The sequence below is a fragment of the Capricornis sumatraensis genome, chromosome 8, assembly GCF_032405125.1.
Source record: "Capricornis sumatraensis isolate serow.1 chromosome 8, serow.2, whole genome shotgun sequence".
Lineage (NCBI taxonomy): Eukaryota > Metazoa > Chordata > Mammalia > Artiodactyla > Bovidae > Capricornis > Capricornis sumatraensis.
This window is the reverse complement of record NC_091076.1, coordinates 104,560,118-104,577,228: the sequence shown is the minus strand read 5'-3', so window position 1 is coordinate 104,577,228 and position 17,111 is coordinate 104,560,118. Positions and strand designations below refer to the sequence as shown.

Below are 17,111 nucleotides of genomic sequence, written 5' to 3'. Positions count from 1 at the left end.
GAGTGGTGCTGGCCCCCGGGCAGGTTTCTCCTGCCAACTGCATTTCTGGACAGATAATGGCACACAGGAAGGCGGTGCTCTCCGGGTCCTTCGTTTCCATAACTGGTTCACACGGGACTCAGAGTCCACTCACCACTCTTGGCATCTCTGCTTGCGTGCAGCCGGCTACGTGTGGATGGTGGGAGTCCCTCACCAACACCAGCAAGGCGCCAAGACATTCAAAGGACCAGAGCCCTCCAGGCTTGCAGTTGGTCGACCAGCACGGTTTTAAAGCAGCACAGAACCTTCTCACCTGACGTCACAGCGGCCTTCGGTGCTTCGCCGAGCGTGCTGAATTTTTTTAACTTCTTGACAATCTAGTCTCAGTCAGCAGAGAAAAAACAGCATTTGACCGGAGACATGAGCTTGGGCCAGAGAGGATTATCCAAATTCAAAGAAGACAAAGGAGAAGGTAGGAGCAGAAGACAGGAAGACAGGTGAGTGGCTGCCAACAGCTCCCACGGAGCCCCCTCAGGGAGAGCTTCAGCTCAGGGGTGAGCGCGGCCTCCACAAGTGTCCCTAATCCTGTCAAGGAAAGTACAACCGCCGGTGATCAGCAGGTGGACAGCAGGGCTGCTGCAAAGGGGAAGGAAAGGTTACAAGCAGAACCCCAAGGGCCCCGGCTGAAACAATGGCAGGGCCTTCTCCAAACACTTTCCTTACAGGGCATGAATACAAAGTCATACCCCAGGGGCAGATAAAAGTCTACAACAATAGAAACCAGGCAAAAAGAGAAATCTAAGGCTGGAAAGGACAACTAAGGCTGAGAACTGCATGATCCAGTGGGATCAACTCATCTGCTTAGGACACCCGAATAGCCCCCAAGGGATGCCAACCAGACCCCAGAGAATGAGGAAGAGATGACAGAGAGGAATGTGGGTCCTCCACTGCTGTCACATTGAAGCAAGTGCCAGGCTGCTTGGAGACACCAAGAACTTAACAGCGGCATCAGCTGCAGCAGGTAGGGACTTCGGACAGAATCCCAAGAGCTTCAGGATTTCACTGTCTTCCCAGAAACCATCCCTCTTAATGCTGCCCCAGTGACACTTCAGCTAGCAGCACGTGGACAACAGGGCTCTGGGGTTTAAAGACCCGGGACGCAGGCAGGGTCTGCACACTTCAGTGGGAGCCTGGCATGTGTACAGCACTGGGGTAGCCACTTGCAAAAAGGTTAGTTTATTGATTTTATCTGAAGTTTTAACTTATTTAGATCCAATTGATTTTTTTTTTTTTTAATAATTTAGTTTGTTTAGGCTTGTGGGATCTAAGTTCCCCAAGTTCAGGGACTGAACCCAGACCCTTGGCAGTGAAAGCTCAGAGTCCTAACCACTGGACCACCAGGGAATTCTCTCACTCAGGTTTAACACAAAAACAAAACCCCACTGGAGACATGATTAAGATTTTATTTAAAAAATCTGCAAGTGCTCCATGGAGCAGTGGCAAACTGGGAGAAAAAGCAGGAGGCCACGCCTCAGACTCTTCAGAAGCTTGGGGACAACTTTTCAGTGTTTCCCCCTTTACTGCGATAACGAACCATCATTTCCCCATCGAGGGCAGCCACCACCCACCAGCAGAGTCAGTCTTTTCTCCCAAGGTCACAGCAAGAAGAGCAATGAGAGGAGATTCTGGTGTTCTCCAGGAAAAAAAATTTCAAAGATATAAGATGAATTTAACTTTTATTAAATAACGTCAAGGTTTCCCTTGGCACCATTCACACAGATCCTCATCCTTATGCATAAAACAAGCCATGTGCATTTGCAATGGTAGCAGAGAAGAAAGCTACTGTTGCAAACACTGAGTGAACGGCTCCCGTGCCCCAGAGGTCCTCATTCTCTGGCTTTCGCCGGCCCTCCCCGGTCTGCAGGACCCACGGGGCTGCCCCGGGGCCCTGCCGCAGGCTGCAGGCGCGTCCTCGCACACAGACGACAGCCACGCGCGGTCACCTGGAGGAGCTGCGCTCTTTGCTCACGCAGTCATCCTGCGAGGTGGTGTCCCCGTTCCCCACCATGCTGCACGTCCGCCTCTTCTTCCTGCGGTGCATCGTGCCTTCGCCTTCAGAGCCAGACTCGCACTGGATGCGGAAGGAGAAAAACGAGGCGTCAGTCGGAGGCAGCCAGGGACTGAACCTGGGCCCTCAGCAGAGAAAGCAGAGTCCTAACCATTGGACACGAGGCAACTCCCTCTAGGCTTATTATTTACCATCCACGGAAATTCCTAACGTGGGCTTTCGGTCTGGAGAATGCTTGAAGTTTCAATCCCGACCCCACTGTCCCCAGCTGTGTCATCCTGCATCATTTACTTCACCGAATCTTCAGCTACTTCTCACCCCTAGAGACCACTCTGCGTGCACGTGTGCGTGCAGGTGAAGTCGCTTCAGGCATCCCCAACACTTTGCGACCCTATGAACCATAGTCCGCCAGCTTCCTCTGTCCACGGCATTCTCCAGCAAGAATACTAGAGTGGGTTGAGGGGATCTTTCCAACCCAGGTATCGAACCTGTGTCTCCTATGTCTCCTGCATTGGCAGGCAGGTTCCTTACCACTAGCACCACCTGGGAAGCCCAGTGACTATTTTAACGATTAACAAACACCTTCAGAGCTATAAAATGGGCAAACTTTACCCCACAGAAGGACTGGGGGCAGTTGTAGTTCTTGGAAAAAGAAGGTGAAACACCGCTCCCTCCTGGGAAGGAGGCACAAAGTCCCCTCTGGTTTTTCCAGGGTGCCCTGCCCTGGAGGACTGGGGAGTGAGCGCAGCCTCACCTCTGAGTCTGAGTCGGACGAGCTGGAGCTGGAGGAGCTGGAGGAGTCACTGGAACTGTCGGAGGCGATCCCTGTGGATTCCTGCAGGTCAACGGAGTCAGCCAGGACCGCCAACTCTGGGTGCTCCTGCTTCAAGATCCTGAGGGACGAGACACGTGCTCTCAGTGTGGCGACAGCCACCCACAGAGCCCCAGACTCAGGGCTGAGCCCTGCCTCTGCTAGACGTGCCGGCAAGGTGCTGAGGATAGACAGGATCCACAGGCCGGGCACAGAGCCCCCTGCTGGTCAGGCTTTCCTGAAAGGAAAACTAGCCGCACGCGACTTGCTGCTACCTGAGCTCACAAGCCACGTGTGCTGCCCACACGAGGCCGCACGTCCCTGAGTCAGTCTCAGGAGAAACAGTCTCTCTCCCTCGTACTCTTCCCTGCACCTTCCTAGCTGATGTTTTTTAACCTCTCCTTTCCACAGCACAGTGCTCAGTGATGGGAGCTGGGCTCGGTTAATGTTCTATTTGTTAAGAGCAGAAACAACGAGGTTTGTGAGAGGTAAGAAGCGTCGGGTAACAGAGAGGGTCCCCCCTCACTGGAAGGTAAAGCTGGACGGGACTGTAGGGGGGCAGCCGCCAGCCCGCCCCTCAGGGACCTTGTCTGGCGGCCACTGCAACCGGGGACAAAAGACACACTGTTCGGGAAGGCCTTTCGGAAGGACCAGATGGCAGCACACAGCGGCCTGAGGGATGGAGTCAGTGGGCCTCGGACGCCCGAGAGTCCGGGGAGAACAAAGCCACCACCCTTGCTGGCCCTCTCAGCAGGGAGGCTGAGCACTGAGCAAGCCGGGATCCCTCTCTTACCCCGAGAGCTGGTCCCTCCACGTCAGGGTTGGGACACAGTGGCACGGGGTGGCTGGGGGTGGCTTGCACTGCCGCTGCCCGTGCTGTATCTGTTCTGTGGATAAACAGAGGAGCTAAGTCTCCAGGGCAGTCACCTCACTCACGAGAACTGAAGGTAATAAGTTCAAATGGGGGTAAAGCTTTTGGAATAAGGAAAAGAAAACAACCAAAATCAAACCCAAACAAAAATAGCTTCCTTTGCTAAAGCTAGCTTTGAGGTAAAAAAAAAAAAACGAAAACCAAAGAAACGAAAACAGAAAATGACAAACAATCCCAGTTATGACCGTGTTTGTTGGGACTGGCTGGCCTCGATCAAACATGCATTCTGAGCCTGTCACCTCGAGGCTGGCAAGCATCCTGAGAACTGGCCCTGACCTTGGACCCACTCTCTTCTACCCATGAGGTTTTGCAGCCCCAGTGCTTCCCAGGCCTGACTTAAACTCAGCACATGTTATAGCAGCAGTGGACTCTTGCCGTTGTATCTCTGGGGTAGAAGCTGGAGCAAAAGCAAAAAATAAGAAAACAAAAATGTCTCTCACCTATACCATTTCCTTGACAACTTTGGTCTCCCTCTTACCGTCTTGTGCCAGACAACAGGGAAGTTGGTACTGCTGGCAAAGTTCTGGGTGATGGCAATGGTGGTGTCAAGATTGAGGACAACGTGCCACCAGCCTCCTGAAATCCAACAAATAAACGGTTAAACAGGAATGGGCTCTACACACAATCGCCCTACAACACAAATTTCACATAACATGTAACACAAACTTCAGAAACTGGGGATTCCTGTCCACAAGGGAGAGTCTTAAGAAAGCCAGGACCTGGTGTGATTAGCAGTCTTCCTGAGGCAGGAGCCACCAACCACCTGCTTGTGCAAAGTTTCACTGGAGCCTGGACACGCCTGCTTTCCTGCCCCCTGGGCAGAGCTGAGCACTTACGACAGAAACCATCCGGCCTGCAGTGCCTAAAATATTTATTCTCTGGCTCTTTTACAGAACAAATGTGTCCAGCCCTGTCCACCCAAAGCTGTGACCAAAACTGTAAAGGCAGCAAGTTCTTCGGTTTCTAGGAAGAGGGTGCATATCTTAAATACCCTCAATTCTAACACTTAGCCTATCAAAACAAAGCGTAATTTTCAAGTGTGGGATTCCCGCCTCTTGGCTTTTAAGTAACTGTTTCCTGCCTCAATCCACCCAGTGCTACACTGTGTCAAAAACCCCATTTATGGAAATAAGCACAAGTCACTGAACACACACAAAGACACTGGGTAACTAGTAGGAATAAAAATGAATACGCTCTCCAGCAGATAAGAAGTTTTTCAATAGTCATTATACACACAGGCTACAAGAAAGCTGGACAGCAGCCCCCTGAGCAGGTGATTACACAGCAACACGTCACAGCCAGAGGCAGGCCCCAGTCAGTTCACCCAGAGTCAGCATGCAGAGGGATTTCGTTGACTCACTGTATAAACTGTGCTCCAAAATGACAGATTACTGAAATCAAAGAAAGTATACCTGGTACAAAAACAGTCTCTCCTGGTTTCTGTAAGATTTCCAGGGGTTTGAATTCGGGTGGCCAGGTTGGAAGCTGTGTCCGGGGATAGATGATGTTAAACCAGGTGATAGCTTCATCTTGCTGGTTCCCTCCTTCTTCTCGAGTCACCTTGATGAGCTCCCTAGGTGTGCTGGTAGGGAACAGGCACCAGCGCTTGTGGCCTTGAACTAAGGCATTCCAGGCACTGGTTCCCAGAGGGTCGATGTGGATTCCTGTTCCGGACCGTGGTGGCCCCATCACAAACCACCTAAAGGATGGAAGCATCCAAGATGTGCAGTGTAATTTAACTACATACATGCCACAAAAGCAGCTTTCAGCTTTATACAAATGTTATTTTGAAAACTATGCAAATTCTGATATACAGAAATGCTGAGTAAATGAGACATGGGCTGATCCCTAACAGAAAAATCACTGATGTGGCTTACTGCTGGACTTTAGCTATTAAAATGTCCCTAACAGAGACCTTCCTGATGGTCCAGTGACTAACACTATGAGCTCCCAATGGAGGGGGCCCAGGTTTGATCCCTGGTCAGGGTACTAGGGGCTTCTTTGGTGGCTCAGCAGTAGAGAATCCGCCTCTAATGCAGGAGATGGCGGTTTGACTGAGATGATCCCCTGGAGTAGGAAATGGCAATCTACTCCCGCATTTTCCCCTGGGAAATCCCATGGACAGGGGAGCCTGGAGAGCTACAGTCCCTGGGGTGGCAAAAAAGTTGGCTACGACTGAGCGACTAAACAACAACAAAAGGGAACTGAATCCTGCATGCCACAACTTAAAAGAGCCTGCATGCCGCAACCAAGACCTGGCACAGCCAAAATAAATAAATATTTAAGTAAAATAAAATGTCCCTTACAGATCACTGGTTCAACTTCAATTGCATGCTTGGATCACGTGGGGGAGCTTTCAGAAATCTGATGCCCAGGCAGCATCAGGCAGGAGTCCCTGGGCAGGTATGGGAAGCCCTCTAAGTTCCATATGCAACCAAGGCAGAACCATTCACTGTTTCAGAAAAAAGATTAGTTGCCAGAGACAAGATTATAACCACATCACTGCCCAGTATTTACCTGTAAGGGGGCCTGCGCTTCTCCCCTGCGTACTGGAAAAGGTCATCGGTGAAAAACTTGGGCACCTTGTAGTCTTCCAAAAGTTTCCTTCTTTTGGGGTGTTCCCCGTAGCTGCTGTCGAAGATGTAAAGGGGGCTGTCATCGCGGGTGCTCTCCATGTACTCGATGTAGTATTTCATCTTCATCTTCACCGAGTACCCGTCGTTGTCCTCGCCACACTTGAACTTCTGGTTCCGGTATTTCCTTTTGAGGCGCTCCAGAGTCCACTTTTCCTGCGCAGACCAGCCCTCTTGGGCATTCAGCAGAACCACGGGCTTGTATGGTCTTTCATATCGCTCCACAAATTCTTCCACCGACAGTTGTAAAGCGTCTGCCCTTTCCACATTGTCCTGAGGGAATCAGAAAAGACCCATCAAATTTAAAAAAAAGAGAGAGAGAGAGAGAAAGAAAAGCCCAGTGGCAGGTAAGGGTGTTCCCCAAAGCCAATTAGCAATCATATGCCCAAGGAGCCAGATTCTAGTTCTGGCTCCTCTTAGGGAGGGGAAAGGACTTGCGTGCATTCGGGCACAGCAAAACCGCCATCCCACCAAGGAAGCGGGGCTTCGCGTCTCCCACTTGTGGCCTTGAACACCCAGGTTCCCTATGGCCCTGCTGCCCAAAAGGGGTGCAGGGGTGACAGGCCTCGTGGAGGGCGTCAAGGGCGTGGGGCTCCAGATGCCCCCGGCAGGCGCGGCTGCGGCGAGGAGAAAGGAGGCCCGCCCTGGAACGGGCGCCGAAGACCCCGACCTCCGCTGGGTGCGGGCGAGGCCATCGGAACTCGGTCCCGGGAGAGGTGGGCACAGCCCCCGGCGGATGCCCGTGGTCCGCCCTGCCCGCGATCGCGGCCCGCTCACCGCCACAGCCGCCGGGTTCAGTGGGAAGCTCTCGTAGTAGTTGTGCCGGGTCCAGTCCAACGAGTCCTTCAGCTCCGGCCGCGCACTCCGCTTGGCCTCGCGGATCCGCTTCTTGCTCTTGTGGTTCATCCTGCAGGGTCACCACCAGCTGGTTCCGCGACGACCTCGGCGCAGCTCGCTTCCTGCCACCAATGCGCCGCCCCCCTCCCCACACACACACACTCCCAGACTCGGGCGACGGCAGCACCAAAACGCCCTTCGCTCCGGCCCGGCGCCTTTAAAGTCGCCTTCCAGAAGATTCACTCCGTAACCACCTCCCGAGCCTCCGGTTGGACCAGTGGCTGCTGTCTTCCCTGCCCTCCGGCCTCTCGCGATAAGCCATTGGCCTCTGCGTCTCCGGGGCCAGCCCTCACACAGGCCGGATATCCACCATGTTGGGAAGGTCAGCCCAGTCGAACTAACTCTTCGTTGCGGCCCCGCCTCTCCCGCGCCCGCTTCCGGTTGGTCACTTCCGGCGGCCCTAGGTGTCTTTTTTGGCTCTCTTCCGGCCGGCTAGCCGCCTGCTCCACCTGTTCTCAGTGTCTCGTTTGCCTGGTGTGGGGGTCTGTTCTGGCTGCGTGGTCGTTTCGTCGCTCGAGGGGTGCTTCCCCCGCTTGCTGTCGGGTAGTAGCGACCTGACGTGCTACGGGGAGAAGGACTGAGCCGACCCGGGGGCCCTCGCGCGTGCAGCTTGGCAGCCTGGCGGCCCGGCGCACTCCCCTGCTCCCGGCCCGCACGGAGGCCACCGACTCCTCTTCGGACGAAGGTGGCCTCCGAGCGCAAGTGGTCCGGGCCCAGCGCTTTCGGTTCTCGGAGGGGCCGGGTCTGGAAGATGAGGGGGGCGCCATACTGGAGGTGTGCGTCCCGCAGGTGCGTGCCAAGGCACCCGGCGGGAATCGCCTTGGGGAGGTAGGGACGGGTATAGGGGAAGGAGTCAGGGGCTTTTTCATTCAGCCTTCGGGTGAACCCGCAGAGCCAAACAGTTTGAAGGGGAACCTCTCCATACCTAATGCTTCTTGCTGGGAAAGTGACATTCTTGACACCTAATTTTTTTAATCTTGTTGAAGGGCGTGTTAACTGAGGTTTATCTGGGACAGGGGATTCCAACACTCATTGATCAAATAAAGTTTCTGGGGCTTGGCCTTGCTTCCTTTCAGCTCATGGCTGCCCCCAAATTCTCAATAGCAATTATATATTTCTTATGCGTCCGATTTTTCAAAGCATTTTCACGTTGCAGCTTTTCATTTGATTTTAACAGCAGCTGGTGGGGTAGACATTGGCAGTAACGGTTTTGAATATGAGAAACAGGTTAAGAGTTGAAGGCTGGTGTGGAATCCGTTTCTGGCAGTCTTTAAAATCCTTCGTGTTAAAATTCTCCTTTGGATTTCTTCCCAGATTTAGGAAGTGCGTGAAGATACACCTTGTGAAAAGATACATCTTTAATTTAAAAAAAATGTTGTAATGGGGTATTGTTGAAGATATGTCTTTTTTCTTTAATTACCTAAATCTGGATAACTCACACTTGAGATCAGAACTCCTTCATTGTACTCCAGGGTAGAATCCACCAGGGCAGGCATTTTTGTTTTATTCACACCTAGTATATTTTTTTAGGTAAGAAGTGTATTTATTTAGAAACACACTCCACAGACAAGAGTGGGCCATTTCAGTGGGCAAGTGCAGCCTAGACACTAATATTTTTGTTGAGTGTATTGAATGATTATGTTTAGACCTTCAGTTCCTTCACCTTTGATATTTTTACCTTTTCAGCCTATCACCCTGGCAGGGGCACCCTTTACCAAACAGACTTGCAGTTTTGCAGTTTAACAGTCACTAACTTTGTATGCTTTGTACTGACTAGTTTTCATTGAATTTTCCTGACATTCTATGAAGATAGTGTTTTGCAGTTGAGGAAACTGAAGCACAGGTTAAATAACTTGAGTGAGGTCACACAGCTAGTATTGATAAATTACCTTTCTCAAGTTTGAACTCAGGCAGGCTTATTCCAGAGTTGTGAGCTGTTACCTTGCCTCCCTAAATACCATCCTCATGATTCAGTGCCTCCCCAAAGGCTTTACAAGTTGCCTGCCTTCCTAACTCCAGGACAGCTCTACTCAGACCTCATCTGAGATGCCATCCTAGAACCACCCTGTTCCTCCTTAGCGTTAGCACGTTCCTGCTTGTGCTGTTGCTCAGTTTTGTCTCTTTGTGACCCCATGGGCTGTAGCCCGCCAGCTTCCTCTGTCCAGGCGATTTCCCAGCAAGAGTACTGGAATAGGTAACCATTTCCTTCTCCAGGGGATCTTCCCAACCCAGGGATCAAAGCCTGGCCTTCTGCATTGCAGGTGGCTTCTTTACCACCTGAGCCACCAGGGAAGCCCATTACCCCATTACCAGGTTATGCCTAGCTTAAAACCCTCCAGTATCTTCTCACTGCACTTAAATAAAAAGCTAAACTTCTCGTGGCCTACAAGACACCCCAAGTCTGGTCTTTGCTTCCTCTCTGACCTATGCTTGTACTATGCAACCCTGCCACCAGCCCTCAGGCCCACACTGCCAGGGAGAGGGCCCTGGGAGAGGCCTTGGCCTTTGCTTGAATCATCCTCTCCCTATCTTGAGCAACCACTTTGTGGTCACTTCCCACCCCCATTACTCTCACATCACCCTGTTACACTGTGCTGGTAGCATTGTTACTGAAAATATTTGCTTGTTGTCTCTTCACAGTAAGATACACACACACACACACATACATACATATATATATACACACATATTCCATGAGTTACATCCTTAGCCTAAAATAGCCACTAAGCCACAAGCCACTCAGGCCCTGGATAAATTCTAGTTGAGTAAAAGAATGCTTATCACAAAAAGGAAAAAAAGTGCTTATCACATTGTATTATAGTTTTATATTCCCTCTCCCCCACGCAAGGAGCTTCTCTGATGGCTCAGTTGGTAAAAGAATCCACCTGCACTGCAGGAGTTGCTGCTGCTGCTAAGTCGCTTCAGTGGAGATCCTGGGTCGGGAAGATCCACTGGAGAAGGGATAGGCTACCCACTCCAATATTCTTGGGCTTCCCTTGTGGCTCAGCTGGTAAAGAATCTGCCTACAATGTGGGAGGCCTGTGTTGGGAAGATCCCCTGGAGAAGGGAAAGGCTACCCACTCCAGTATTCTGGCCTGGACAATTCCATGGACTATAGTCGAGGGCTCGCAGAGTCAGACATGACTGAGCGACTTTCACTTCACTTACCCACCCATAGGAGGTAAACTAGAGAACAAAGAATTGTCATTTTTGTAATGGATGCCAGTGCCAGGCAGTCAGTAATTGTTGTATAAATATTCTGACTTCCAGCATGTTTATGTTGTTATTTATGGGATACAAAAAATTTCTTTTCAGGTCCTGCATCTTCAATATGGAATGTATGTTTGGCCCTGTGCTGTGGTCCTGGCCCAGTACTTGTGGTTTCACAGAGGATCTCTGCCAGGCAAGGCTGTCCTAGAGGTAAAAGTGCCCTTGAGGTTTGCAAAAATCCTAGATTATAAGTCTGTATGCTGGTTATTGGGTTTTGTTAGATATTTTTAAGTCAGGGATGATGTGGCCAGTCTCCATGGCAGGTGAGTTAAAAACACTTTTTCAAGTGTAAGTGAAAACCATTGACTAATCTTAAGGAATCTTGGCGTGGAAGCAGTCTTTGAGGCCATCTTTCTAGGGTGTCCCAACAGGGTCATCCAGGCTGTACTATACCACTGCAGCCTTTCTTGAAAAACCGCTTTCATCTTTGGAAATCTTGAGATTAGTTTTAAAATGTATCCAGTGCTTTCTCACTACTCCACCTGGCTTTAAAACTGCTGAAGGCTTACAGAAGTAAACTTAAGTCATTTGCAGAAATGGTACTATGCTTAAACCCAAAGGCTGAAGACAAATCAGAAGCTTAAGGACACTTATCTTTTGCAAAAGCATATAAATGAAATGAAGGCATTTGGTGCATAATTCGGGCTCAAAGTAGTGACGGTTTTTAGCTACTCAAAAAAGGTTGGGAATCAGTGCTGATCCTTGAACAGGAAGTATGTTTCAATCCATAGCAATAGTAATGTTTATGAAGGGACTTCTTGGTATTATGCAAAGTATGCTTAAGTTCTTTGCTGCTCTAAAGACCCAACTGGAAAAATCCCAAGTAAAGTCATGCTGTAGACCTGTCAGACTTTAGCCATGTTACTTAAAATTGGTAGTAACTTAATGGCTGGTTGTACATTCAAGTCACCCACTGAGCTTCTAGAGACCTGGTATAATTAGGAGCTCCTTACAGATCATGAGAACTAAAGTGACTGAAGGTCACTATAGTGCTATAATGCCCTGGACATCCTAAACAATGGAACTGCTCAAGATATGGTCCCATTTGGAATTGGTCGATCCTCAAACAGCTCAGTGATTGGAGCACCCACCCTCCACAAAACTCAAAATCCACGTAAAACAGGTGGTTGCTCCCACATCCCGACTCAACAAACTGGACTGCAGAGTCCTAGTTACAGAACCTCCCAGTTCAAACCTGTAGTTGCAGTTGAGGGCCCTTTAAAATGGTGAAATAGACCAACTCTTTTGACCCAGTTAGAACTGTCATTAAGTTTAAAGGAAGTAAAGCAGTGTTGAATGGTGTTTTAATAGACATGGAAAATTCAAATTTACACACAGACCCTGTACTTAAAAGGCCAACGCAAACATGAAATGAGAAATCATTTGCCAAGATCCACAACTTGTTGCAGTTCTAAGCAAAACCTTTAAACTTATTAGATTGGTGCTGGAGTGAGCCTTCCAGGAATTGTGGCTGCAAAATGTGGTGCTGAAGTTACACTGTCAGACAGTTCAGAGTTGCCTCACTGCCTAGAAATCTGTCGGCAAAGCTGCCAAATGAATAATCTGCCTCAAGTCCATGTTGTAGGACTCACCTGGGGTCATGTATCTCGGGATCTTCTGGCTCTACCACCACAAGACATTATTCTTGCATCTGATGTATTCTTTGAACCAGAAGGTAAATCTTTTTTTTCTTCTCAAGTCAATTTAACCACAGATACAATGAAATTAAGTCTATTAAGAAGTCTTTTCTTCCCAGACTTTGAGGACATTCTAACTACAGTTTACTTTTTGATGCAGAAGAACCCTAAAGTGAAATTGTGGTCTACTTACCAGGTAAGAAGGTAAGCCTGAATCCTGGTTTACTCCCAGTTTTATTAAAGTTAACGCAAGCCTTACTACTCATTCAGTGTCTAACTTAAGGATAAAATGAGAACATATCTAAAGTAAAACAAGAAAAGCTTGGTTTTTTAAAAGTAATTTATTTTTTTCAGTGCTGACTGGTCACTTGAAGCTTTGCTCTACAAGTGGGACATGAAATGTGTCCATATTCCTCTGGAGTCTTTTGGTGCAGACAAAGAAGATATAGCAGAATCTGCCCTTCCAGGAAGACATACTGTTGAAATGCTGGTCATCTCCTTTGCAAAGGACAATCTGAATTACACCTAAAAACTGTTTTGGGACAATGTCAATACTGCTCAGAAACCTGGCAAGCCAACTATGTGACTCAGACCACTTCAGCTTCTTGAGTACAGTGGGTTTGAAGATGGTCAGATCTGCTGGCTTTAGACTGATGGGTCACATAACCATTAAGACAAAAAATTATAACTATAATAAAAAGGACCTGGATTGTTCCTAAATTACTAAAATAGGGCATAAATTAGGTTATAAGAAGGGGGTTATTCAACTTTTAACAAAGTGCTACCTTAGAGCATTGAGGAGAGTAGGTGCTGACCTGGCATTTCCACTTTTTAACTTGGGGGGGGGGAATCAACTACCAAACATTCACTTTCATTCTATACAGTCAGTAACATTCACAAGATAATTGCACAGGTCTTTCAAATAAATGAGGGGAAAAAAGATCAACACATATTCTGAGAAAAGCTAACACCAAGAAAACGTTTTAATTAAACTACAGAAACAATGGCTATAGTACAGAATATTCATGAGCAAAAAGATACACCATGTTATAAGTACTTACAAAATTACAAACCATTTGTTTGCTTCCTTAACATTTTCCATATTTTAAGTTCGTACATGAAGATGATCAGATTTACCATTTTGGGGGGAAGAGGAAGAAAAAAAAAAAAGGTGTATTTATCATCGCTAGATGTGCTCACTGTATGCTCCATTATTTATATGCAAGGCCCGGGTGACTGGAAGTGCAGTTGTCAGGCATTTTAATAAACTGGACAGCCATTTGTTTCTGCACGACAAGGCATCTTTACACAGGAGCAATCAGGAGAAAACAGGAAACAGCCAAGCACTCTGCACTGCAACACGCCACCTTAACAGCTAACCAGCATTACTCAACTGCTACACAACTGCGCCTAGTGCACAAAAATACATAAGAGAAGAGATTAGAATTGTGTTTGGTAAACAATCCTTCCCAAAAAAAAAAAAAAAAAAAAATCAAGTCTTTTCACCTGAAAAGTCTTTATACAAATTTGGGTTCTGTTTACCATTTAGACCTGAAGGTAAATAACATATACAAATAAATTTACACCAACTTTTGTAGGTTTTTAATTTTAAGGTAGGAAGGCAATGTTGAGTCAATCTCTTGACAGCTTTAGGCTGTGTGTAATGGCTGCACACGTTTCCTTAAAAGTCAGGAGGCCACAAATTAGGTTACCAATCTGTTTAATTCCAAACAAAAAAAGTCAGCACTATATAAACAAAAAGGAAAATTTACCTCAAATATCCAAGTCAATAATGAAATCTGAAGTCGTTCACCTTACTAAATTACAAGAAATTTGAATAACAGCAAAAAAAAATGGCACATAAAATGAGTTTGCCACCTGAGGCAAAGCTTAAAACAAGTAAAAAGTTAGACAAAATGTTACAAAATAACCTTTTCAATAGCCAGTTGCTTGTTCCAAGGACTCTTCTGATGGACTGAGTACTACCAGGTAAGTGGTCCTTTCCCCCACGTCCTTCTTTATGTTGCTTGTCGACACATCTAGGTTTGAAAAGAAACAAGCTCAGTTTACCTTCCATTAACAAAATCACCAAAAGTGCACATGGTTTCAATTTCAGTACTTACTAAGGATCTGGTGAAACCAGTAGGTTACAGAAAGGTTCCAACCAGCCATTATCCATTTTTTTTAAGGCCCAATTAGGAAACTTTCACAAAGGTTACCATCAGCACTAAAAATGTGTGTTTATGTTATGTATTCTTGGCCAAATCACCAAGGTGAAAAATGGTAAGGGGGGATAAAAAAGTAGAAAAAAAAAAAAAAAGGAGGGGGGAGGGTTGGGCTGTATCCAAACAAAACAATTAGTCAGTATATTTTAAGTTTCTAGTTTTCAAATGAAACCACTGGCATTTTAGAATGCTTTAACATCTGAGCTACTTAGGGCCCTTTCCTTTTAAAAAATAGGACCAAACAATTTGAGAGTTAAAGACACACTATCCTTTCCCCACCCAGTGCAATCAATACCTGTAAACTTTTGATTCCAAAAGTTCATTGCTTCTTTTTCACAATTCGTTTGCCACATCCATTAAAATATGAAGTCCCAGTCAGTACAACAATAGTTGAACTGATTGTTTTCTCTAAGAGGATAGTGCATCTTTAACATTTAAAGACAAACCTGCTCCAATACACGCCCACAGAAACTGGTCCCTGGAGGATCAGCCAAATCAGTTAAAATCTGCAATACTGGCCAATATTCTTTTATCAAACAGGAGACCGCAGCTTTAAAGGGGAAAATGCAGACGTTGGATAAAAACAGCAAGAAATAGTCATTTTCATTAATAGGTCTCAAAACAGTTCATGAAACAGCCATTATCTAAGCTTTATACACATCCTTTCTGCAGACCCCTCTTCAGTATAACTCCCAAAGCCGAGTTAGCTCAGAGCAGTACTCCTAACATCAGGAGCCAATTTTATGTTAATACGGAACAAAACAGCTACTCCAAACCCCATTTCTGAATTCGGGCCGTGAAGTCTCGGAGTCGCACGAACCTTACCATTTGCTTAAGAGGACACCGCTCCTTCCTCTTCCGGAGACTTGGGAGGACTCTTGGATCGCGACCTGGACTTGGATTCCCTCTTGGACACAGGTGGAGGACTCCTGGACCTAGACCTGGATCTGGAGCGCGAGCGAGATCTGGAGACCGACGAGGACTTGGACTTGGATCTTCGCGCCGATCTGGACTTGGAGGTGGATCGCGATCTTGAGCGAGTGCGGGACCGGGACTTGGAGCGGCTGTAGCGAGATCGACTCCGGGACCTGGACCGGCTCCGACTCCGGGATCTGCTGCGGCGACGCCGCCTAGGGCTGCGGACAGAGACAGCGGCGCGTCAGGGTTCGGCGGCCCCGCCCGCCCAGGCCGCCATTATCTCGCCGCCAGACGCCATTTCCCTGGTCGCGAGCCCGGGTCCCCGCCCTCCCGCGCCCCGCCGACTCGGCCCGACCGCCACCACGTGTCCCCGTAGGCCTTTGTGAGTCAGCCAGGGCCTCCCGGAGCCCCGGCCGCGACGCCCGCGTGCTTACCTGCGGCTCCGACGTCCGTAGCCGCCACCCCCGTACCTGCGGGGCGGGGGGCCCCGGCGGCTATGGTGCGAATCCGGGGGGCGGCCGTAGCGCGCCATTTGCACCCGCAGCTCGCGGCCGTCCAGTACGGCTCCGTCCATGGCATCCATGGCGTCCTCGGCGTCGCGCTTGTCGTGGAAGCGGACGAAGGCGAAGCCGCGGGACTCCTTGGTGTAGCGGTCCCGCGGGATGTACACATCGCCGACGCGCCCGTACTTCTCGAACACGCGCCTCAGGGTGTCGGGCGAGGTGCGGTAGGTTAGGTTATCCACCTTGAGGGAGGTCATGCCCTCCACATCGGGAGGCGGGCGACCGTAACTCATGGCTCTGGAGAGTCGGGCCGGGGCTGCGCGCCGACGAACTAACGCCCCGGCGGGCCCGCGAGCTCGGCTGCAGCGGCAGCGGTTTCCTCAGGTTAGCTCGGCTCGACGCCGCGCCTCTTTCCTGGCGGTTGGTTTCCGCGTGGAAACGTTTGGAAAGGCCGAACTGGAAACGTCTACAAGATAAGGGCCAACCGACTCCACCAGAGAAGCAACTGGGCCGGCGGCGGCTGCAGCGCCCATTTATATCCCTCCTCACAAAATGGCGCCCGCGCCACCCGGAAATGAATCTTCTGATTGGCTCATCTCACCCCGCCCCTCAACGTCCCTGCCACGCGCCCCGCCCCTGTCCGGCGCGCTTGCGCAGAGTCGGCGGGTGGGTCGAAAAGCGCGGAGTCACTGCTGCTGGGAGGGGGAGCGGGATTGGCCGACAGTTGGAAAGCCCGCGAAACGCTCCTTCCGGCTGCGAGGCCCGTTGTGACAGGAGGAAAGGGAGGGGCTCCCCTGCTGGGCTCCGCCTTCTTTTCGTGCCAGTTTCTAATCTCTCAGTTTTGCGGCTGGAACCTCCGCCGTCTCCGTTAAGGGGTATTCCTTCACCTTGCCCCTCTGTGTTTCCGTCTCCTCAGACCGGCTTCGCGGCCTCCAGGCCTCCTTCCTCAATTCCTGACTCCTTCGCTGGGTTCCACATTTTAGCCTCCGCCTTTCCGGAGCCCTCGAGGTCCTCCCTGCTCCCTCCGAGTGGATGCGGGAGCCCTAGCCGCGAGCTTGCGCTTCCCCGGCCGCCCTGGACTACAATTCCCAGCGAGCCTAGCGGCCGGCGTCTCGGTTGCGGTCAGGTGACCGAGTCGCCTGACCTGAGGTGAGTCAGGGCAAGGCGGCGGGGCCGTCCCGGCTGCTACATCTCGCCCTTGACTCCTGATTCTCTCTTGGCTCCTCAACTTGGAGCAGC

The 17,111-nt window shown here is 49.6% G+C and overlaps 3 protein-coding genes across 9 annotated transcripts; 1 reads left to right on the top strand and 2 right to left on the bottom strand.

The window, feature by feature from the left end:
• Positions 1-527: 527 nt before the first annotated feature.
• Positions 528-7,461, bottom strand: JMJD6 (jumonji domain containing 6, arginine demethylase and lysine hydroxylase). 6 transcript variants are annotated; one of them, XM_068977197.1, is made up of 7 exons: positions 7,200-7,461; positions 6,307-6,695; positions 5,202-5,488; positions 4,230-4,365; positions 2,802-2,940; positions 1,983-2,110; positions 528-564 (listed from the first exon to the last, which is right to left on the bottom strand). In XM_068977197.1, exons 1-7 carry the CDS (start codon positions 7,326-7,328, stop codon positions 528-530), a joined length of 1,245 nt encoding a protein of 414 aa, XP_068833298.1. In that variant the 5' UTR covers positions 7,329-7,461. The 6 variants fall into 6 exon arrangements, 5 of the variants coding, with proteins under 5 accessions (XP_068833298.1, XP_068833297.1, XP_068833299.1 ...); XM_068977196.1 differs by lacking the exon at positions 528-564 and adding an exon at positions 3,652-3,740 and having other exon boundaries at positions 1,759-2,110; positions 4,268-4,365; XR_011145171.1 differs by lacking the exon at positions 528-564 and adding an exon at positions 3,652-3,745 and having other exon boundaries at positions 2,001-2,110.
• A 308-nt stretch (positions 7,462-7,769) lies between these two features.
• METTL23 (methyltransferase 23, arginine) lies at positions 7,770-13,073 on the top strand. 2 transcript variants are annotated; one of them, XM_068976681.1, is made up of 5 exons: positions 7,770-8,108; positions 10,635-10,739; positions 12,027-12,264; positions 12,346-12,430; positions 12,581-13,073. In XM_068976681.1, exons 2-5 carry the CDS (start codon positions 10,656-10,658, stop codon positions 12,753-12,755), a joined length of 582 nt encoding a protein of 193 aa, XP_068832782.1. In that variant the 5' UTR covers positions 7,770-8,108; positions 10,635-10,655; the 3' UTR covers positions 12,756-13,073. The 2 variants fall into 2 exon arrangements, with proteins under 2 accessions (XP_068832782.1, XP_068832783.1); XM_068976682.1 differs by lacking the exon at positions 7,770-8,108 and having other exon boundaries at positions 10,651-10,722.
• SRSF2 (serine and arginine rich splicing factor 2) lies at positions 12,596-16,381 on the bottom strand. The gene is made up of 3 exons (XM_068976680.1): positions 15,804-16,381; positions 15,277-15,587; positions 12,596-14,265 (listed from the first exon to the last, which is right to left on the bottom strand). The coding sequence occupies exons 1-2, from the start codon at positions 16,163-16,165 to the stop codon at positions 15,284-15,286; spliced, it is 666 nt and encodes a 221-aa protein (XP_068832781.1). The 5' UTR covers positions 16,166-16,381; the 3' UTR covers positions 12,596-14,265; positions 15,277-15,283.
• Between the last annotated feature and the right edge of the window lie 730 nt (positions 16,382-17,111).

Coding starts and splice junctions, on each gene's coding strand:
- JMJD6 (XM_068977196.1), bottom strand. CDS start 7,328: ATGAACCACAAGAGCAAGAAGCGGATCCGCGAGGCCAAGCGGAGTGCG. Junction 6,696..7,199: donor TGAACCCGGCGGCTGTGGCG/GTGAGCGGGCCG, acceptor TGATTCCCTCAG/GACAATGTGGAAAGGGCAGA. Junction 3,741..4,267: donor CTGTTGTCTGGCACAAGACG/GTAAGAGGGAGA, acceptor TCCACAGAACAG/ATACAGCACGGGCAGCGGCA.
- METTL23 (XM_068976681.1), top strand. CDS start 10,656: ATGTATGTTTGGCCCTGTGCTGTGGTCCTGGCCCAGTACTTGTGGTTT. Junction 10,740..12,026: donor CAGGCAAGGCTGTCCTAGAG/GTAAAAGTGCCC, acceptor TAAACTTATTAG/ATTGGTGCTGGAGTGAGCCT. Junction 12,431..12,580: donor TCTACTTACCAGGTAAGAAG/GTAAGCCTGAAT, acceptor TATTTTTTTCAG/TGCTGACTGGTCACTTGAAG.
- SRSF2 (XM_068976680.1), bottom strand. CDS start 16,165: ATGAGTTACGGTCGCCCGCCTCCCGATGTGGAGGGCATGACCTCCCTC. Junction 15,588..15,803: donor TACGGACGTCGGAGCCGCAG/GTAAGCACGCGG, acceptor CTCTGTCCGCAG/CCCTAGGCGGCGTCGCCGCA.